Source organism: Fusarium oxysporum, chromosome VI (assembly GCF_013085055.1).
Source record: "Fusarium oxysporum Fo47 chromosome VI, complete sequence".
Lineage (NCBI taxonomy): Eukaryota > Fungi > Ascomycota > Sordariomycetes > Hypocreales > Nectriaceae > Fusarium > Fusarium oxysporum.
The window spans coordinates 2,716,616-2,736,776 of NC_072845.1; the positions used below are offsets into that span (position 1 = coordinate 2,716,616).

At 49.2% G+C, this 20,161-nt stretch overlaps 8 protein-coding genes across 8 annotated transcripts; 2 read left to right on the forward strand and 6 right to left on the reverse strand.

Annotated features, from left to right (window-relative positions):
- Positions 1–144: 144 nt before the first annotated feature.
- Positions 145–2,892, reverse strand: FOBCDRAFT_294970 (ribonucleases P/MRP protein subunit POP1-domain-containing protein). The gene has a single exon (XM_059611855.1). The coding sequence runs from the start codon at positions 2,874–2,876 to the stop codon at positions 156–158; it is 2,721 nt and encodes a 906-aa protein (XP_059467384.1). The 5' UTR covers positions 2,877–2,892; the 3' UTR covers positions 145–155.
- A 426-nt stretch (positions 2,893–3,318) lies between these two features.
- FOBCDRAFT_226351 (uncharacterized protein) lies at positions 3,319–4,240 on the reverse strand. Its single transcript, XM_059609709.1, has 3 exons — positions 3,811–4,240; positions 3,651–3,760; positions 3,319–3,583 (listed from the first exon to the last, which is right to left on the reverse strand). Exons 1-3 carry the CDS (start codon positions 3,826–3,828, stop codon positions 3,496–3,498), a joined length of 216 nt encoding a protein of 71 aa, XP_059467385.1. The 5' UTR covers positions 3,829–4,240; the 3' UTR covers positions 3,319–3,495.
- A 1,250-nt stretch (positions 4,241–5,490) lies between these two features.
- Positions 5,491–7,101, forward strand: FOBCDRAFT_42643 (N-terminal C2 in EEIG1 and EHBP1 proteins-domain-containing protein). The gene is made up of 4 exons (XM_031186211.3): positions 5,491–5,641; positions 5,694–5,717; positions 5,778–6,366; positions 6,419–7,101. Exons 1-4 carry the CDS (start codon positions 5,603–5,605, stop codon positions 7,042–7,044), a joined length of 1,278 nt encoding a protein of 425 aa, XP_031037346.2. The 5' UTR covers positions 5,491–5,602; the 3' UTR covers positions 7,045–7,101.
- Positions 7,102–7,140: 39 nt separating this feature from the next.
- On the reverse strand, positions 7,141–9,323 carry FOBCDRAFT_42646 (Hsp70 protein-domain-containing protein). Its single transcript, XM_031186210.3, has 3 exons — positions 9,041–9,323; positions 8,828–8,954; positions 7,141–8,764 (listed from the first exon to the last, which is right to left on the reverse strand). The coding sequence occupies exons 1-3, from the start codon at positions 9,174–9,176 to the stop codon at positions 7,336–7,338; spliced, it is 1,692 nt and encodes a 563-aa protein (XP_031037345.1). The 5' UTR covers positions 9,177–9,323; the 3' UTR covers positions 7,141–7,335.
- A 153-nt stretch (positions 9,324–9,476) lies between these two features.
- Positions 9,477–10,512, forward strand: FOBCDRAFT_42649 (uncharacterized protein). The gene is made up of 2 exons (XM_031186209.3): positions 9,477–9,725; positions 9,779–10,512. Exons 1-2 carry the CDS (start codon positions 9,528–9,530, stop codon positions 10,316–10,318), a joined length of 738 nt encoding a protein of 245 aa, XP_031037344.1. The 5' UTR covers positions 9,477–9,527; the 3' UTR covers positions 10,319–10,512.
- Positions 10,513–10,727: 215 nt separating this feature from the next.
- On the reverse strand, positions 10,728–13,563 carry FOBCDRAFT_138442 (uncharacterized protein; the record flags this gene model as incomplete). The annotated part of the gene is made up of 4 exons (XM_031186208.3): positions 10,728–11,007; positions 11,056–12,754; positions 13,436–13,499; positions 13,531–13,563. The coding sequence occupies 4 exons, from the start codon at positions 13,561–13,563 to the stop codon at positions 10,728–10,730; spliced, it is 2,076 nt and encodes a 691-aa protein (XP_031037343.3).
- Positions 13,564–14,613: 1,050 nt separating this feature from the next.
- Positions 14,614–17,293, reverse strand: FOBCDRAFT_163796 (P-loop containing nucleoside triphosphate hydrolase protein; the record flags this gene model as incomplete). Its single annotated transcript, XM_059608410.1, has 3 exons — positions 14,614–17,119; positions 17,168–17,197; positions 17,252–17,293. The coding sequence occupies 3 exons, from the start codon at positions 17,291–17,293 to the stop codon at positions 14,861–14,863; spliced, it is 2,331 nt and encodes a 776-aa protein (XP_059465159.1). The 3' UTR covers positions 14,614–14,860.
- Positions 17,294–17,826: 533 nt separating this feature from the next.
- FOBCDRAFT_320804 (S-adenosyl-L-methionine-dependent methyltransferase) lies at positions 17,827–19,941 on the reverse strand (the record flags this gene model as incomplete). Its single annotated transcript, XM_031186206.3, has 2 exons — positions 17,827–19,350; positions 19,381–19,941. 2 exons carry the CDS (start codon positions 19,939–19,941, stop codon positions 18,001–18,003), a joined length of 1,911 nt encoding a protein of 636 aa, XP_031037341.2. The 3' UTR covers positions 17,827–18,000.
- Between the last annotated feature and the right edge of the window lie 220 nt (positions 19,942–20,161).

Below are 20,161 nucleotides of genomic sequence, written 5' to 3' on the forward strand. Positions count from 1 at the left end.
CATTATTCTCATGGCCGGTATATTGATGCCTACATATCAGGTTCAGGCATGGGTATGAATGCATGCATGCCTCGCCAACCACACTCCATGATATCCGAAAAGAAGAATACAAATACTGGGTCAGTACGCCAGTTGATGTTTATATCGTAACATACTTAGACAGCCTCCCATTTTGCAAGCCACCCGACGCTTTCGCCCGCGTTTCTAATTATACAATATCGTCCTTCCTTTGCGTTTTCCTTGACATCGTCTAAAACCTTGTCTATCGCGATTGAACCAATGGCCATCCCGTGACCCTCGGTTAGACTAAATGATCCGGTGGTGACGAAGCCAACGAGATCTTCGACGTTGGGAACAAGGGGATGGCCGTTCATGTCGGATTTATTAGCCGGCGTAAAGGGGTAAGGCGCAGGTTTAGACACGAGTTCAGCGGCAAGTTGACGCTTCAATGATTCCAAGTCGCGGGGCGTCGAGGTTCTGCATGCTTTGTTCTTTGTAGACAGAGACGGCCGGGCCTGAGAAAGCCATTGGGACCGGAGATCATATGGAAGTGAGGAGGGTGTAGATAATGAACCCGGAGGAATAGTGGCAGGGACTTCGGCTTCAGAGGACTGTGGATCTGTGGTAGGACGAGATGGGAGGCGGTAGATGCGAGCACAGGGTGTGACAACGCCCCTAGAAATTAGAGATATACGGACGCCAAGAAGAGCGTTTATTGGTATTGTTGAAGGGGTAGACGGAGAAGTGACGGCTTGGTTAAAAACATCTTTCGAGATTTGGCGCAGCTGGTAAATGCGTGGCTCTTGTTGCTTCGGTACTTGTGTTGAAGCTGAATTTTCGTCCTGGCTCACGTCCATCGCGCCCTCAGTATTGTTCTCTTCGCTAGTTTGTGAATCTCCTGCATTGAACAATAGCTCAAAATCGCTAGCGAAACCATCGCCGATCTCACCCTTCCTCCCACCGCCCAGATCGAGTGATTCCCAGGCGGTTCTCTTGCTCTTTGGTCGCTTCTCCCAAGCCGCTCTTCTTTTTCGACGCTCCTCGAGCTCCCATGCAGCACCAGCCTTGGTTCCGGGAAAATCCCCTGGGAACCAAGTCTGGCCTCGTTCGAAGGCGACCTGGCGGATCTCGTTCAAACCTGCGAATCGTGGGTTACCCCCTGAAGAGAGGGGATAATGCACCAAAGAGTACCAGAGATGCTGTATACACTTCCATGGGGCAAGCAGAGTCCATGTACCTTGCTTCTGTGTGCCTCTATCCGTGCGGGAAGCCAAAAGGATGACCGGGATTGGGGGATCATCTGCTGTAAGTTTCAAGGAGGTTCCGGGGGCATTTTTTGCTCTTCGTCTATCGATTTGTTTCTGTGAAGGGAAGCAGGACGCGGCATGGCGAGTGTCGCGATCGAAAATGGCATACGGGTTTAAATTCTCCTCGGCCGACCACGACGCTATCTTTTCGAGGAGTTGGAGTTGCGACTCTGGGTCTTCAGGAACCTCCCGGCGCCTTGGAGGATATTGAAGACGGGGATCCTGCACCGAGAACCCCAACACCGCGCCAGCAGGGAGAGTGGCTGCATTTGTTAAACCGGCCAGCCCTTGAAAAATCTCAGTATGATTTGTTTTCGTCTTGTCCTTTACAGGATAGGTACGTAATATACCTAGCAAAGCTTCTGTAGACCCCGGTCCTGTCAGGTCTAGGCTTCCAATCTCAAATCGAAGATCTTCGATGTAAAGCCTAGGGTTTTCCTGCTTTATCAAAGATAGTAACTCCTTGAACAGCTCGAGGAAGGCTGAGGGGTGGATCCTCAAGAAGACCTGTCTCGATTCTTGCTTAAGCTCCTGGCTGTCTTCTTGTGCCGATGGTTCGGGGTTCCATAAGATAGTACATGGTCCGATCATCTTTCGGTCGACTTGATTCTGCTGTCCGCTTTGAATTTCCCGACTCAGAACACCGGTCCATGAGCGGGTTCCGATCCTCCACTTCTTTCCCTTGTCGTTCCAACATGAATCCTGAACAACCCCTATCCGCTTCAACACACGTTCTATGCCAGCGTGTTTGCCGTAAAGCCCAATTGTGCTCATGTAGCTCATCTCCCATACAACTGCGCCTCTGTCGCCCTGAGCTCGATGTGTAGGTCGGTATATCTTTTCGTTTGGTGTCAATGGGATAGCGAACCGCCATAAAGGTTCCAACGGGTCAGTCATACGTGCTCTTTTCGCATGCCATGAGTGTGTTGGTAACCATGTTTTGTTCAGTTGACGCTTGCGGAACTTGGACTTTGGCTTTGGAGGCTCGTTGAGCTCGTTTCGTCGAAGTTTTGGTCTCGGTGGTCTTCCTATTACAGCCAATGCTTTGTCTTTACTGGCATCTCCATCCTGCTTCGCCTTCGCCATCGCTAGGCTAGCCTTGCGTTTCCTCGCTGCCAATATTCCCAACTTTCGTGCTGTTTCGGATCTTATTTTCGCTCGTGTTGTTCTAGGTTTCCTCCTTCTAGCTTCGACAACCGGAGTGTTGTCGTCTTTCATTTCTTTAAGCGCACGTTTTCTCAGTCGGCGAGGCACCCGTTTGGGGTTGTGACTCGCCGTGCGGCGGCGTAAGCCTCTGGGTACCTTCTGAAAGGCACGACTGCTAGCAACAGCTTTCGATGTGGCCATGCTCTGTTCAAGAGCGCGAATCTCGAACTCGTGGGCGGCCACAAAAGCCTGGAGATCAAGTTCGCCATCTTTGAGTGCAGCTTCGGCGGGTTGTGCAGGGATACTGCGTGCAGAATGAACCACGGAGCGCTTCTCCCTACGGCCGTTCGATGCAGGCGTATCGGCCTTTCGCTTTCTGCTGTCTGGCCCAGGTTGGGCTCCGGTAGAAGATCCCGGAGCCATGGCGAGGGAGTTGTTGTGAAGATATCAAATTTGGGAGTTCTTGGTCACCTTCAATGTAAACGTCGAAACGCGACGGGAAGAAAATAAAAGCTTTATCGATAAGCTTTGACGGCCCCTCCAAGTCATCATTTCAGGACTGCCATTATGACATGTGAATAAGGTTTTTATTAGACGAGGGCGAGTCAGTCGATTGTTTTTTATTTCATTTTTATTTTTTGTTTCCAAAAGATAGATCGTTTGGTCACAAAAGACTGCGATTTTATTTGCCCAGCCAGGACAGTTCTTCAGAGCTGGCCACCAAGCTAAGGTATTTATACACCACGAGCACGTCCAACACGGGCTTTGACACATTTGCGACAAATGCAACAAGATGGTTGATCAAATCAGCGATTTGTTTTCAATATTGAATTCTCCAATATCAACACTGAAAGAACTTATGAATGCTTCTAGTAAGGGTAAAGCTCTCAAGTTTGCGCCATTCGCCAGATAATCGTGCTAGACGTTGCCAATCTCAGACGATCAGATATTTGAGTCTACTTGGTTGCCAAGCCGCGATGAGAAAATGATTTTTGATCAAAACGTGACGACGAGGCCCTTGAGCTTCCCTGAACAATCTATTCTAGCTCCATCTCGTAACACTATAATGTCTCCTCACTGCTTCTGCCAATTGTCCTGGAGGTTGACATTTGGAACACATCTTATGGCCCCTAGAAACCGATCAGCTTATTAGTGTCTCAATGCATCTGACATAGATCAATGTAATAGAGAACATACCAAAATTCTGGAGGATCAACAATATTAGGTGTACATGGCCTTTGTGATCTTTCGTATTTTGGGCACCACTTTCGAACAATCCAAGCATGATGTTGGCACCGAAACTCGACCTTGCATTGGCGGTTAGCAAGAGGCTTCACTACAAGGAGGGAGCTCATACAAAGAAATAGTCACACATTCTCGACGAGTAGATAATTTTGACAAAGAAAGAGATCAGGACTCAACGGCGATCGTCCCCCTTTTGCAGGATCACTTCCATATTACATGTCTGACCTCTCATTTTCATTCGATCACATTGTTGTGAAATATGCTAAAGGTTCATGGTGAGAGGTGACCGATGGGGAATCTTACCGAAGAATCGGACTCCAAGGTCTCATAATTGTTGTATATTGCTTCTTTTGAGAACGCCATCGTAAGGAAGCGATGCAACCTGCAATGCAGCAGGGAGCCGAAGGACAGATCGGGAAACGGGTGTTTGAGAATTGAGAGAGAAGATTGTGCATAATAGTTCAAGTTGTCTCTTTTGTCATCTCTTCTCCCGTGGGGAGAGGGAACTGTTGGGTCTGTATGGTCACACAAGCCAGGCGGTTAAGGCACATAATAATGACCAGGAAAGACTTTCATCATGCCGATAGCCTAGACTTTTGCTTTGAATTTACTACAAAGGTTGAGAATAGTACGTGATGTTCAGAGTTCTGTTCGTAATAGTCTATCGTTGGTTCTCGGTCCTTATAGAATAGGTATTGTCTCTTCTCTCGACAGTTGAACTACCCCCTGTTCCTCTTCTGTTTCAGACTATTTCGCCCTGCTAGGATCGCTTACTCTCTCAGCTCAAAATCGAACATGGGTTCTGAGAAACTAAGTCGTATTTAGCAGGTCTTCTAACCTGTTTGTTAGAAGTTCTGAGAAAAAGATATGTATCAAATCAGTGACCATAACATCATGTCGATGAATCATCCCTGTAGGATCTCGATGTTTACGACATATTGAAGACATCTCCAATAGATCGATCGGTTTTAGATCCAATTTCTCCTTCTCTATATGAAACATATGAATCGGTGGCGGTCCAGCTGCTCGGGTTCGGCCTTGCAGGAATGACTCGCAGGCGTTTGTTTTTCTTTTCTTTTCAGAGCGAGGGAGCTGAAGACGAAGTGTAGGACCTCATCAACGGGAATGTTACAGGAGTGGGCAAGGGTGTAAAAGGCAGCATGTACTTAATAAAGGACTTGGGAATATGATATCTCCTAAAAAATGATTATCTGTGTAATTATTGTTGAATTGGCATGCACCGCCCCTTCAATTAAATGCAGAGGTAGGTACTCTTGGGTATCAGGTGGCTATCAGCCTCCTGTGGCTTTGCTTGTTGCATCTCTCGTGGCGTCAAGTCACAGGGGGCAACCATCATGGGATCTGATCCCTGGAATTGCATATGATGATATCCTCATCATTCACGTTGGGATCATCAACTTTCGATCACGGGCTTATCTTATCATCGCTGATCACGGTCAGTTTCAGTTCCACCAGATACAGCGCCATAGGGGACCGCCGTATCGTTAGGCCAGTCGCTGGCAGAGTCCACTAGAGTTGGAATTGTCTGGCAGACCAGAGCCAAACCCAAACCCAAAGTCAAAGTCAAAGTCAAAGTCAAAGTCCACGCCAAACAAGCAGAGGTAGATCCAGAGGGGGATGGCCTCTTTAAGTAAGCCCCATCCCCACAAGGTTCGCATTTCCGGTGCATTACGCGGGCTATTTCTATATATATTCTCTGGCGTCTAGCTTTGGCGATATTGCAACCAGCACTCATTCACTCACTGCAGTCTCATTACGGAAGTCTGTCGTAAGATTAGATACCGTCACAGTTACGCTCAAGCGAGCTCGCTATATACTCACATAGTCGTAACTTAAGCATTGCGAATCATTGACAGAGGGATATCCTGACAATCTTTGCTAACATGGGCTTTCTCAAACCTGAAGTTGGCAAGGCTCGGAAGGTAAGGATTTATCTCAATCTTCAACTTGAACTCAAGTTAACTCGTAATCCAGCCAAAATTCGACCTTCATCTCAAGGTACATCCCTCAATCTACATCCAGCCACTCTATGAGGAAACCTTGACTTATACTTCCTAGATTTACGACCTTAACAACGTGCCGCTCGTTTCTGGTCAGGCTTTTGTCAAATGGCACCTCTCTCACTCAATGACCGCGGAGCATCGCGGGCGCACGCCGAAATGCCCAATCGCCAACCACAGAGTCGAATGGGGCTTTGTCACCGCGGTACCCTCTATCCGCATATCGATAGACCGCAATAACAACCTTACCGAATGTCCCATGGAGTTTGAGGTCATACAGGAATTTGGCTTGACTGAGAAGGTCACCCTTGGCATTGTTCGCCTCAACCTGAGCGAGTACGTGGAAGAGAGCGAGGCCTTCGTCAAGGATGTCGCATCGCCTGGTCGCATGCGTAGCAACAGTATGGGTGTCAGCCCGACGAGGGGTAGTACATCACGGCCGCGCCGTGATTCAGATGTTGTCGAGGATGGCATCGTGAGAAGATATCTCATGCAGGATAGCAAAGTCAACAGTACGCTGAAGATCAGTATCCTCATGATCCAGGTCGACGGCGAACGGAGTTACGTAGCTCCTCCTCTGAAAACGGCTCCTGTCTTTGGAGGCATTGGAGGCATCATGAGCGAGGCAATAGAGGACGACGTTGGGCGTAAGTTGAATGGATTCGTTCCATATCATTCCCTGCCGCTGACAATTTATAGCAATAGCTGCCGCGGTCCCCAACTTGTCTAAGCCTCGCGACGCCGCTGAGCTCCAAGACCTGTACCGAAGCGTTCTCGCTGCTTCGTGGAGTCGGCAACCAAATGAGCACTCTGCAGAAGAAGTCATTGAGGACATTTTCAACGGAGGTAACGGCTGGAAAACCAAACCTCATAATGCTTCGCCTGTCACTGATGGAGAAGACGACGACGACGATATGGGTCCACGTGATACCATCCGAGCCCGCGATACTCGCCGTATAACTCACAACCTCCTTCACCCTCATCACCATCATCACCACCACTCAAACAGAACTGCCTCACCTTCGCACAATCACCAGAATAACGGCCCAGCTGGCTCCTCACATCGCCGCACACCAAGCAACTCGAGTGATAAGAGCTTCTCGACAGTTACAGTTACTCCGTCGAACCGACGCAAAGGCGTACGCATCCATGAGCACCACCTCGACCACGCGCGTAGTATGGCGAGCATGACGTCTACTATGACACTTGATAGCGACCCAATGCGCGAAGTGAGTTATAAGGGAACTCGCGAGGTCAGAGAGGATGATATGCGAAACGACCTCATTGCTTGGCGATTACCAGGTGATGGGAACCAGGTAATGTGAAGGGCATAATTTAGAAGTCGAAACTGAGCATGTTCACGGCCCCGAAGAGGCGGCTCGAGTATTTAATTGCTTAATAATGTTTCCTGAATGGCTTCCACCGAATTGATTCGACATGCTTCTTTAAATGTTGAAAGTCTTTATTCAATTCATCCCTGACAACCCTCTATTGTGTCCTCTAGAATCTACCAATAAACCCGTGCTTTTTGCATACCAACCCCCCTTATAAACCTACTCATAAAATCATTGCGGCTTTTCAATCAAAGTTCCTGCTTGAGTCCAGCATTTCCGGACTTAGATGTTTCCTCGCACACCACCCTTGCCGCCAACTTCTCGGGCTGTGACGGTAACGCCTAGATCGGCTAGAACGTTGATCGTGACTTCGACCTTGCCACCAGCCTTGACGCCCTTGATGGCGGCCTCGGCAAGAGGGTTGCCGATCTTCCAGATCTTCTCCCGAGTCTCCTCTTCCTCTTCATCAGAATCATCAAAATCGGAGTCGTCCTCATCCTTATCTCCATTCTCCTCCTTAGCCTTAGGCTCAGGCTTGGTGACCTTGATGTGAGTGTTACCCTCAACAATCTTAATAAGAACATCGCCACCTTCCTTAGGAGCAGGAATATGGATAGTGCGACGGGCAGGGGCGGCGGTCTCAGGGGCGATGATGGGGGTGAAGACATCCTCGCCGTCAGCACCCACGGTGATCACACCAATAGAGTTGGAGATGTGTTTGACGGTGGTGACAGCAGGGTGAGTGGACTGCTCGATATCGGCGGCCTCGTACTCCTGGATCAAAGAGGCCTGGAGTGCAGCGCCACGAGCAAGGAGCTCAGAAGGGTTGATGGCGGACACGCTCGTGGCGGGAGCCTGAATCTCGGTAGTCTCAGGGAAGATACCACGGAGGTTGTTAGCGATACGAGGGGTGTGGGCAGTACCTCCTGACAGAATAACCTCGTCAATGTCAAGAACATCGAGGCCGGCCTTCTTGACAACACCCTCGATGAGTCGGTTGAAGCCCTCGAAAACCTTGCGGGCAACCATCTCGTATCGTATCCTGTTGATAGTAACAGAGAAATCGAAACCATCCGCCAAGCTCTCGACGCTGAACTGAGCGTTGCTTCCCAGACTCAGAGCTCGCTTGGTAGCCTCAGACTCGAGTCGAAGCTTAGCAAGACTGCGAGTGTTGTTTCGGGGGTCGATGTTGTGCTTCTTTTGGAATTCCTTAGCAAAGTGGTCCATAAGGGCATTATCCAAATGAACACCAGCAAATTCGTAATCGTGAGCAGTGGCGAGGATAGTGTAAAGACCACCTCGCGAAGCGATAACAGCAACATCCGAGCGAGTGCCACCAAGGTCAGCGACAACAATAATCTTATCCTCGATCTTGGCCTCAGGACGGGCATCGTAAGCCAGAACAGCGGCGACAGGGTCAGAAATAAGCTGAAGGATCTCGATGTCGGCATCGTTGGCGGCCTTGATTAGAGCCTCTCGCTGCTTCTCGGTGAAGTTTGTGGGGACGGTAACAACGGCGGATGTGACCTTCTTGCCCAGGTAGTCGGAAGCAGAACCCACAAGCCGTCGCAGGTATCGAGTAGTGGCCTCTGAAACAGAAACTGTCGAAGTCTCTTCCTCGTTCTTGTCCTTGATGGAGAAAGCAACGGTACCGGAAACATCCTTGGGGTGGGCGGAGGCGTGAGAGTGGGTAGGGTCGATGGACTTGAATCTGAAGGCATCTTGTCAGTGTCCTTGGTTCCAGAATTGGGGCTGTGGCGGGAAGTTCGCGTACTCTTGGCCGAGGAAGTCTCGGAAGTTGGCGATGGTGTTATCGGGGTTGCGAACGAGGAAGTTCTTGGCCTGTCCACCGTAGTACTCATCGCCGTCAACGTAAGACAGAACGGTGGGAATTTGTCGGTCTATCAAGCAGCTAATGTTAGCAAGTGACCTAGTGACAGTATCACGGGGCACAGTTTCATGAAAATCAAGTCGATCTAGAACATACCTCCATCCTCGTTGGCAATAACCTCGGCCTTGTCGTCAACAGTATAGGCAATGGAACTGTTGGAGTTACCAAAGGTAATACCAATGGCAACTCGATCGCCAGGCTCAGGGCCCTTGGCTCCAGCGTTGTCACTCATTAGGTCGGTCGGAAGAGAGTTTTGTGAATTCGTATAGAAAGAAAGAGAAAGTCAAGACTCTATGCCTCTGTTGAGTTGAAGCGAAGAGGTTCCAAGGTGTCAAGATTTTGGAGGGCGAGTTGGTGATGGATGTTAGTGGGGTTTACTTTCTTTTCCCTCAGAGATTGGAAAAAAAAACTGCCCGCTAATCGCATCGCCCACATTTTTCTTAATCGGCCACTGGTACGTACTCACGTTATCGTTATCAGTTCCCCACATGCCGCCTTTGCTCTTGGTTTTGAAGTTGTCGCATCGGGATTGCAGCTTTTAACTGTTACATTTCGAAGCATTAAGCTCGTCAAGTTTCCCATCATGGCATCTGATGCGGTGTTTGTACTGCCAGGTGATATCATTGATCCGTCTCTTATTCCTTCACATCCTAAGAAGCCTCTGCGGCTCGGTCCTGGCCTACGACATGTGCCTCCCAACGACATCGTTCCCACACTCGCTGGCCAACTTGTAACTGATCGACAAAAGAATGCAATTCGTGTAGAGAATGCTCGAGGAAAGGTACGCTTTTGAATTACCTCCGGGCCGTAGACCGTCGACTCATCGATTGACAGTATACCCCTCGCGTCGGTGAGCTCGTCATCGGGACCGTCCAGCGCAGCGCCGCCGACTTATTCTATGTTACTCTCTCCGATTATACCGCGCCTGCTCTTCTACCACAACTTTCTTTCGAAGGCGCCACAAAGAAGACCCGTCCTCAACTTACCGCGGGTGCACTTGTGTACGCACGGATTGCTCTCGCCAACCGCCACATGGACCCAGAGATTGAATGCGTATCTTCTTCAACAGGAAAATCCGAGGGTCTAGGCCCTTTGACAGGCGGAATGCTCTACACCGTGTCACTTGGAATGGCTCGACGTCTGATGATGCCCAAGAGTGTGCAAGAAGGCCGGGTTGTGGTGCTGGAAGAGCTCGGTAACGCGGGTCTTCAATTTGAGACAGCCACAGGACGCAATGGCAAGTTCTGGGTTGATAGTGAGAATGTGAAAACGGTCATTGCTGTTGGGAGGGCAGTACTAGAGACTGATGAGAAGAGATTGGATGTGGAAGAACAGAAGAAGCTTGTCAGGAAAATCATCAAAGACCTAAGCTAAAGGGGGCGAGCATGTGGCAGAAACCATGATGCTCAATAGCACTCTTTGTATTGAAATAGTTCGGTTGTACACTGTCGAATTAATAGATACCCAAGAACGAACACGCCTGGCTCGTCCGTTGTCAGACGAATGTGTCTTTTCCCATGACCTAACGCCCAAATAGTCCTAAATGTCCTAACGTTGATTTTTGTGCTGAATCCTTGACTTCTAATACCCAGATATGCCAACTTTGAACGAGTGTAAGAATCAAATCGCTGTAAATGAGAAAGGAAAGTAAACAGAGAGCCCAGCAAAGCGCTAAGGCTTGTCAGTCAGTGGCCGATTCAGGTGGTACATAGTACAGTGCAAGATGCAGCGGGAGTATCCCTATCTACAGCAGCAAATAAGATGATGTCGCAGGCAGATGCCCTTATGTGCCGCCCATCTCCTGGTCGACTTCCACAGGTTCTGGGAGGTGTCTCTGATCCATGTTGTGAATCTTTGTCATATGTCGTTTCCAGTTATCCTTGCGAGGAAATCCCTTTCCCCCTTGCCTTGAGTAGTCACAGCCTTGCACGGCGCAATGGAACTTCTTCTTTCTCTCATGTCGATCATTGACATGCCGCTGCAGATGGGTCTTGGTCCCGAATCCCTTGCCACAGTTCGGGTAAGGGCATTTGTGATCTTTCGTATGATATCGTTGATGATGCCTGTTGGGTTAATGAGCGACTTCGATCAGCCAGCGACGATAAACTTACTTGAGCTTGTGTGGCTGGTCGAACACCTGGTTACAGCCAGGCTCATCACATGCGTGTGAACCATTGCTCGGTGACGGATTGCTTACAGCGTTTCCTGGTGACACGCTATGTCGGTAGTCGGAAGATGTACCAGAGTGAGGTGAAGGGGTATCAAGCTGTGTCGCAGGTGTACTGAGCGATGACGGGTTGGTGAATGCTGGTCCAGGCAGGGGGGTAGACGCATCGGAGGGATAGCTTGGGTGTCGAACACTACTGTCGGGGAGAGGACTCAAGTGGTTGGTCGTTGGAATCTCAGACATAGAGATATCCTGATTGTCATCGGTCTCCTCCGTTTTAAACGCTATTTGACTCTGGGTCGGTGTAGGAGAGTGAACTATGGGTACAGGCTGAGGATGAGGATCACTAGGAGGTAGTGTTAATGGCGAGGGTGAGTCCACAGGTCCTTCATGCGTGGCAGGCCCTGCTGAGGGGGGCGGCTGGTTGGGTGAGGATTGCGATACATATAATTGGTAGTCGTTCCTGTGCCATACTTCGGTTTCTGTCGATGCAGGCATGATATCCATGGGGTTCACGGTACCAGGAGCTGGGTGGCTAGGAGGGGATTGGGACGCGTTGAAGTTGAAGGTGGTCGGTGGGGAATCTGGGGGACTTTGCACAGCCCCCTTTGGCAGGGTAGATGGCAAAGCAATCGGGGAGCCCAAGGCTTGGGTAGATGAAGGTACCGGCAAAGAATCGGTAGCCGGAGCAGTCATGTCAGTAGGAGACTCGGTCGGTCTTCCTGCTGTAGTAATCCGTTGAAGACTTCCATCCTGTGCTCTTGGCACGCTTTCGAGGTATTCAGCCAGGGATTGCGATGTTGGTGAGTTAAGAGACTGATCGCGCGTGCTCTTGCGACTAAACATCTGTTTTAAATTATATCTCAAGGAGCTCCCACGCGACCATGAGCGTTCAGGTTGAGGTCGAGGTTCCTCAGTCGAAAACATGCCAAATGCCTCCGAAGGGACTGATGGGCTATAGTAGTCCGCACTGGTCCCATTAAGAACAGCACGGGGTGCATCACCAATAGACTGCGGCATGTACTCTTCATGATGATTCTCGTCAGAGCCGAACGGCGCTGAGCGCGGTATTGAGTCGTTGGCAGTTGGCTGAGCATTTCCAGAGCCGTAAGAAGGTAAATTAGTGTCGATTCGGGGAACATAGTCTGGTTGACCTTGTCCATTGGTTTGCTGCAAAAAGCCATCGTGGGCTGTCCAATCCAAGTCTTTGACAGATCCATCAACTCCTCCACGCGTATTTTCCCCTGAAGGTTTGAAAGAGTCTTGTGAGGACAGGCGGCGTTGATTATCGTCTATCCCCGGGGCTCCAGTTGCTGGAACCTCGCCAGTCTCCAGGTCGTTCGTGTCGGGGGGGCCATGAAGAGATGTTTGTTTTCGGCGTCTGATGCGGCGGATGATAAAGGGATACGAGCAAAGAACAACAAGCGCAATGCCCACGATAACACCGACAACAACACCCGCAATTCCTCCATCGCTAAGCTGGCGTTTCAACACGACGCCTCTGGTTTCGAGATTGCCCATTGCATGGCTCTTCCTCCCACTTAGACATCGCAGAGTATCCATCGAATTGGACCACACCGGGTTCGAGGAATAAGTGGCGAATGCGGAGGTAGCCAGCAGCAGCCGGCGAGAGCTGATGGTAGCTGAGAATTGGGACAGCTAATCGAGTGGTGATTCTTCTTGTCGTATTGCTGGGTTAGGTTACTGGGGCGGGGTGGCCGGTATAACACTGGATGCTTGGGTCTTGGGAGGCCGCCGTCGCAGTCGCGCGAGACACAGCGAGCCTCGTGGAAGGCTTGTGCTTTGTTAAAAGGGTCCAGTCGATGAATCGGAAGATATGGTGGGGATTAAGGGATGATCACTTTAGCTGTTGGATAGTTAGTGTACTCATGATCGATCGTTGTGAGAGACAGATTCATGCATGAGTGAGATGCAATGACATGGCGGGATTCCGGGGGTAGTCGTCAGCGGGCAAGCGCAAAGCAACGGCCCTCTGAAGCACCTTCTGACAATTGGTTTTTATCGCGCCTTTTCAGGGCTCCAACGTCTTCAACTTGCCCAGGCCCCCAGGGAGCAAGAAAACTTCTGACGTTGGACGAAGATGTCAAAAATATATAATCTAGAATCCACAAAATCTACACCAAGTTATGCCTAATTCTTTTTGTCACTAGGATAGAGGTCCTCAGTTTTCTTGCCTCCCCTTGCCAGATTAAAGTGGCTCAACGGGGCGAGATTTTATTGGACAGGGCGTTATTTAGGCCCCGCTTCCCGTCCGAAGCTCCGTCAGTCTAAGCCACACTCATCTCGAGTTAGTGTCAACTCACCCCTGGTGTCATCAGGGTCACTCAGTTTCAACTCAATTTGATCACTCGACTTCAACAGTGCTGTCTATAATTTTCAGCTCATCTATCTCACTTACTACGTCAAGACCTTTTCTCTTAGTCTGTCTCATCTTGTTTCCTTTTGAAGATGAGCAGCTTTAGCAACAATCACATCGTCACATCGGGAGACGATGTCACTGTTCCCTGTTTTCATTCGACCGCGGGTTTCGTCAAGCAGCTGGTCTCAAGCTACTGGCCCCATAATGCCGATGGTAATTTGCAGCAAAATTCTATAAATAAATTCATTCGTGATTATCGAAAGAGCAAAGATTACTCAAAGAACCGTCAAATTGGCTGCATAATTTCCTCCTTGCTCAAGCCTCGTGAAGCGCTACGACTCTCAACCAGCTTACATTACCTAAGCCGCTCCAGTTACTGGCCATGGCAATGCAGCATTAGATCTGATAGCACTGTATTTGCAAGATGTTCTTATTCGCTGGCCCTACAAGCCAAGGCTCAGCCCGATCCTCTCCAGTGTTCGTGAGCGAGTGCGAGTAAGGCAAGGATCGAGAATTGGCGCCATTTCGTATCAGTCTGATGGCACTGATCGTGCGAGATTATTGTCATTCCGTTACTCTCGCTCTTTGATAAAATGTAATTATTATCCATCGTAAGGGATAGGATACATGACTGGGGTTGAAAATTTATCAAGTCATATGGAATCGAGCAAATGTAAAAAGTAATAAATAGTTAAAGGCCTGAGTAAGTACTCAGACTAGTCAGATCAATCACACGAAGAGTGGACCGGCCTCTGATAAAAAGGATGGATGTCTTGTCAATCCTCAGACCCTGCATTGTTCTACATACCTAGATACTCCATTGGACCCTTATTCTTGGCTTCTCTTCCATGGGAATATCCTGAGCCGATCCTGGTTTATTCAAGTCAGCACTATCATTCGTTGCGCTGTACATCCCCGTCCATTTCGCGTCGTCTTACAAACAGTGAAAATAGACAAGAAGATTTGTTTCAATTTCTAAATCCAACATTCATGCTTCACGAAATCCCGAGGTTGTTGCCAAGCCATGTCCCCACCACAACACCGACCCCAGTGTGGCTCGATTGCCTCCAAGACACTAGTCCATCGGGGTACTGTGACCTTGTTTTGACTTCATCTCTTGACGAAGTCAGTAGGTAGCAATAATTGTCGACAACTTCTCTTTCATTCAACCTTCTCTAGAAAATAGCGTACAAGCTTCGATACAAGTACCACTCCAGTTTTGGTGCAACCAAGCTTCCTTTAATTAACAACAAGACAACAGACCCAATTGGACCTATCAACCAACTGAACTTCAAGTGCTCAAACAGCTACAAACACCATCAGGTATGCTTCTCCTCATCATATCAAATTCCTCTTGAAGACTTCACAGTCAGACCACGAATAAGCGATCGTTCGCAACTGCATCCTCCCAGACCTTTGAAGTGTAATCAGTCGGTACCCGCTTACCCTGACGTAGGCGAAAAGTCATTGCAGGGTGCATCAGGACAATTTCCGCTTGTCTGGCTCTGGTTATTGCCACGTTGAGGCGTTGTGCCTCGTCCATGAAGCCGGGCTTCGTGGTTCTCACCATATCGAGGAAAACCACATCTGCCTGATTACCTTGAGCCTTGTCTACCGTCAAGACTTCTGTCCTCTCCTGCCACTCAATTGGCCAGCCTTTAACCACATATGCATACTGACGCATGGAGACACTATATGGTGTCTGGATCATCACACGTCCGGGCTGCTGACTGTCCGTAATGGTTCGAAATGACGGGTCCTGCAAAAGCTTTTTAACTTCAGCCAACACCCAACGATGATTCACAGGGTTCCAGAAACTGTGACAATGGCTTTCCTCTTTGCTCGCCGAAAGGGCAATAATAGCCCGGTTCGCGTTCAGTCTTCGTCCACTACCGAAGGCCTCAAGGTGCCGTCTTAGGTAGCTAACGGTTTCCGGGAACTGCATCGATGATGGGTAATCAGAAGACATCTTTCCGCCATAGAAGAGATCCGACGGCAGCTTGTGCAAGTTGCCATGCGCTCGCTTGTTGATCAACAATGAACTATTGATCGCCCCCAGTCTATTGGCCCTTGCCATGAGACTAAGACGCAGCTGCTCAGAATACGGATTTACCTCCAGGCCTTTCTTCAGGGCATCCCGTGCATCACCACTCTTCACGAAGGGGCGGGTCTGATTGACATCACCCGTAAAAATCCAAGCAAAGGGTTCGAAGAATGCAATCGGAATCAGTGTTGTCAACTCCCTTGCATGTGGCGCTTCATCCACGAAGATAATATCCGGCTTAAAGAGTTTCGAGAAGCCGCCATATGCGGCCACAGGCGTTGTCGCTATGAAGTCCGCTTGCTTCAAAACCGCGGTGTATAGTTTCGTGACTTCATTTCTCAGACATTTCCATTCGTCGTGGTCCAAGGCGTCATTAGCCTCCATTCTGGAGAGCACTTTCTTGAGCGCCACAAACCCACCATGTTTGTGCTTTTCATAGTAGTCCCAAGCAGCTTCATCCAGCGTTGGCGCCTTGTTGGGGTTTCTTCCGGCGTTCAAAGTCTTCTCGATACTGGCAGTTGTCAGAAACTTTCTCGTAAAGTCCGTTTGTTGGTCACAGTCTTGCGCCTGGTTTTTGCCCAGTCTCTCGCTGTTCTTCATTTCGTAAGGCCAACCGTGCATTCGAATGATGCGAAGATGAAGACCACACTCCTTTGCCAAGTTCCAGTAGCGGTCCGCAGCATCATCGACGGTTTTGTTGAGGTCAACAAGAAACAGGATAGGGTTATACCGCTTTTTGGCACCTGGGCGGCGTACTGACTGTATCAAAGCAGAAACGACCATATTCCACTCTGTCTTGCCCGCACCGGGACATCCATTAACAAAGTAGAGACCATTCGGTATGGCCTTTAGGCCATCAAAGGCGGCCATGTGATCCTTATTGAAGTATCGGAATCTTCGCAGAAGACTATAGCGAACCCTATAATCCCGGTGACGTGGATTGCGAAGGTGAGGGAAGATGCTATGCAGATTGACAATTGTCTTTTTTGATCCTTCAAAGTTTAGGATCGTCTCAAAAGCAGCCTTGCATTTTTGACTGATTTGCCGGCTTTCAAGCTGGCAATCGCCTGTCAGGCGATGCATCGCGGCAAGTTCGGCCTCATAGGTGTTAGAAAACGTGTCCCATGTAATGAAGATATTTTTCTGGGATGTTTGGTCCAAGGTTAGGCTTTCAAAATCATCGAGTGTAGAGGCTGTCTCCATGTGGTTCATCAACTCGAGAATCTCTTGATCGCCTTCCTCATTCTTCACCGCACGTGGAACCTGGACGTTGAAGGCCGCACATTTCACGATCTCTGGGCCGACGGTGCTCTCCATATCCTCGTACGGGTTTTTCACGCGAGTTGCTGACAAATTGACAAGAGAATAAGTCCTGTTCGAAAGCTTTATTCTTTCTTCAAACTCGATGCGGAAGTTATCGGTGAGAGCGGGAAAGATGAGGTCTTCAGATTGTTTAGGGACCGGGACAAGGAGGAGCCAGGTCGTCGTAAAAGGATTTGCCAAGCAATCAATTTGCGCTATAGGCCAGGCTTTGAAAGAGGTCCGAAGATCATTGAACCGTTTCAAAATCGTCTCCTCGTTGCGCTGTTCGATTATAGTACCATTCTCGTGTCTGTTCACATACTCGCTTACAGACAGGGCGTACAATGGTTCCAGTGGCTTCTAAGAGTACAATGTCAGTGACATAATTCACGTGGTTAGATGATCAAAACTCACATTTCCGGACGTATGAACACTTCGTCCTACAGGGGCCGACATGATAGGAGCAGATGGCGCCATATCAGAAGAATAGCAACAAGACGTAACAGCAGTAGAAATCGAGTGACCTAGTAAAGCGCGAACTGCCGTCGGAACAAGATGTCTTAGATGCCTAGCCTCTAGGTGGTCCAAAGTAGTATTGACTTAAAGACTCGTCAGAGCATCGAGAGAAGAAGATGATGATGGAAGAAGCAAGGGTGGAAGCGGGAGCTAGGAGAAGATACATATAGCCAACCTAAGGCAGAAGCGTGCAAGGAAGGATGAAGGAAGGAGGAGAAGCGTTTGCACTCGCCGTTTGTTATTATAAGAAGGTGCCCATCTGGGGCTGCCGGCAGGCACCCGACGCGCTGTGAATCACTGCCCGCCAGCTGTGAATCACTGTCAAAAGTTGAGGGGGGGTTTTCGTGAGCCAAAAAGAGACGGCAGTGGCAGCAGGTGCTAGTTCAAGATCGGCTCTCTCTTACGAAGGATAGCTCAGACCCCAGGGCGGGTGTGCCAGGTAAGGTACTAATGTAATGTAATCAAACACTGGTATTCGTGACGGCTACCTTAAGTATCTAAAGCTCGAACAGAACAGTTATCTACCACATCGTGACCTTTCCAGGGAGAAAAACTGTCGTCTAGTTTCCAGGTTGCTACAATACCAAACCAGTAACCACTAATCTCGTTCTCCGTACCATTTTGTCTTGACCAAACCTGCCCAGGAGCTAGGTCAAGTCAATCACCATGTCCTCGACTGCCCAAGGGTCTCTGCCGCGTCGATGTTGTTGTATATCGAAAGTCTCAACAATATTTCCGTCCATCATATCCGGAAAGTGGCGTGGCCTATCCTCAGAATCATCTGTAAGATTGGGTGGTGTATCGGAATCATCCTCAATGAGAATGGCGTCCTGGTTGTTGGTGAATGGCTTCATGCGGTCTTCGTTTAAGAGCCATTGTTCTAAGTGCTTGTAGAGAACACGGACTGTGTTTGGGGGAAACGCATTTCCGATTTGCCGTTTGATGGATGTTTTAGTACCGAGGAACTGATGTGACTTGGGGAATCCTTGCAAGCTTGCATACTCTCTCAGAGTGAGCTTTCGTGAGCCGTCAGGGTAGTAAAAGTAACCTCCGCCAGTGGTGATAGTCCCTGCCAGGCGTTCCGGGTCATATGGCGCTCGTGGTGGATCGAAATAATGGACATTATCAAGGTCATGAAGATCGTCTCCTGCGCGGATGTCCCTTAGCGCCTTTCCGATGCTGTTGTAGGGCAATAGTCCGTTGCCACCCTCCTGACTGTGTGTAGCCTGGGGGAAGGTTGGAAGTCTCTCGCCAGGTGCAGCGGCAATGATGATTAGGCGTCTCCGATCTTGAGCAGCTCCCCACGTGCAAAGCCTTATGACTCTCCAGCGTATGGAGTAGCCATGCTGTGTGAAGTCCCCAAGGAAACCATTAAAGTACTCCTCGTGCCGGTCATGCGTAAGCCCGAATGTCTGTTCCACGGTGATGATACGGGGACGCAACTTCTTGAGTAGTTGATTGCAGCCATACAATGCGAAAATATTCGCATCATCATGTTCTGATGCGTGCGTGTGTGCTGGCGAAAAGAATTGACATGGCGGAGAAAAGTGTAGAACATCAACTCGCATATGACTCGTCTGCGCGCTGGATAGAAATTTGTCAAGGGACATCTTGTATAGTTCGGTTCCAGGGAAGTTTGCTTGGTAGGTATCCCAAACCTCCGGTGCTTTGTCCAACGCATATCGAACTCTGAAGCCAGCCATGAGGGCTCCTCGCGACACTCCGCCAGCACCGGAACAAGAGTCAAATATCGTGTACTGCTGACCGTGGCTTCGATCTCCTTCGTTGGACCGCTCTGACTCCAGGTCAATATGGTGACCACCTGAAAAGGGGTTCCATGAGCCTCCTTTGGCGGTAGTTCCTCGCCATCTGTTGCGGAGTATCTCGTTGGAAATTCTATATTCTCTCCGTGAGACTTCGCTGGAGTCAACACGAACAAGAGATTCTTCAACCTGCTTCCGACGGCTCCCTTGTTCAGCGTAACAAACCTCCAGCTTCTAGCGGCAGGTCAAGTGTGTGGACTGCACATTCGGTCGGCCCCTTTCTGCGGGATGTTGTGGATTGAAGACAACCCGGTTGAAATTGGGGTATTTCGCGTTAGTGATGAGCATTGGGTGCACTTGAACCACTTGTGATGGACTGATGTCTGTGACCTCTTCGTTGTTCGTGTCACTATCTCTGCATATCAGCATGCAGACTTCGTTTGGCTTCTTTGGAAGCTTTGCTAAAGCCGAGCGATTTCTCAAGAAGGGTGTGCCACGGATTTTGATCGCGTCTGTAGACCGGCATCGAACCAGAATTTTGACCAGAATAAACTCAACAAGATATTTCCCAGAAAAGAATTGGCGTACTCCGAGAAAGGAACCTGCTTGTATAGTCGTATTCAGTAGCCTCATTGCCTTGAGCTCAAGTTCGCCCTGTTCGAGAAGACGGGCTGAGGTGTTTGAGTGACTGCTGGTGTCCTCATCTCCAATTGTGCAAGATGAGAGACGCCTTCGACGCCCAAAAGTCCCACTAGATTCTTCAGAAAGAAATAAAACGTCATCGGTCTCTGATTGTGCCTCAAGGTCGATTCTTTCGATAGGCATGGTCGAGAACCGGACCTGAGCCTAGCGATCAAAAGAAATATCTACGTCGCTGTGTTAGTTTACTTTGAATCGCAATACAGGAAAGAAAAGATTATGATTGCATACCCCGAGCAAACGAGGCAATTGTTGCCTTTGGCCGATGAATAGAGAGTGGAAAAGTGATGATTGGTTGCAGGAGAGAAAGCGAGAGAAGTGGTTTATTGTGTCATAAGCGGTTAGG

Bases quoted from the DNA above. Each gene is read 5' to 3' on its own strand.
- FOBCDRAFT_226351 (XM_059609709.1), bottom strand. The intron at 3,584-3,650 runs GTATGTTCTCTA...ATCGGTTTCTAG, and splicing joins GTTGATCCTCCAGAATTTTG to GGGCCATAAGATGTGTTCCA.
- FOBCDRAFT_294970 (XM_059611855.1), bottom strand. From the start codon at position 2,876: ATGGCTCCGGGATCTTCTACCGGAGCCCAACCTGGGCCAGACAGCAGA.
- FOBCDRAFT_42646 (XM_031186210.3), bottom strand. From the start codon at position 9,176: ATGAGTGACAACGCTGGAGCCAAGGGCCCTGAGCCTGGCGATCGAGTT. The intron at 8,955-9,040 runs GTATGTTCTAGA...GCTGCTTGATAG, and splicing joins TATTGCCAACGAGGATGGAG to ACCGACAAATTCCCACCGTT. The intron at 8,765-8,827 runs GTACGCGAACTT...AGATGCCTTCAG, and splicing joins CGAGACTTCCTCGGCCAAGA to ATTCAAGTCCATCGACCCTA.
- FOBCDRAFT_42649 (XM_031186209.3), top strand. From the start codon at position 9,528: ATGGCATCTGATGCGGTGTTTGTACTGCCAGGTGATATCATTGATCCG. The intron at 9,726-9,778 runs GTACGCTTTTGA...ATCGATTGACAG, and splicing joins TAGAGAATGCTCGAGGAAAG to TATACCCCTCGCGTCGGTGA.
- FOBCDRAFT_42643 (XM_031186211.3), top strand. From the start codon at position 5,603: ATGGGCTTTCTCAAACCTGAAGTTGGCAAGGCTCGGAAG. The intron at 5,718-5,777 runs GTACATCCCTCA...TATACTTCCTAG, and splicing joins AATTCGACCTTCATCTCAAG to ATTTACGACCTTAACAACGT. The intron at 6,367-6,418 runs GTAAGTTGAATG...GACAATTTATAG, and splicing joins AATAGAGGACGACGTTGGGC to CAATAGCTGCCGCGGTCCCC.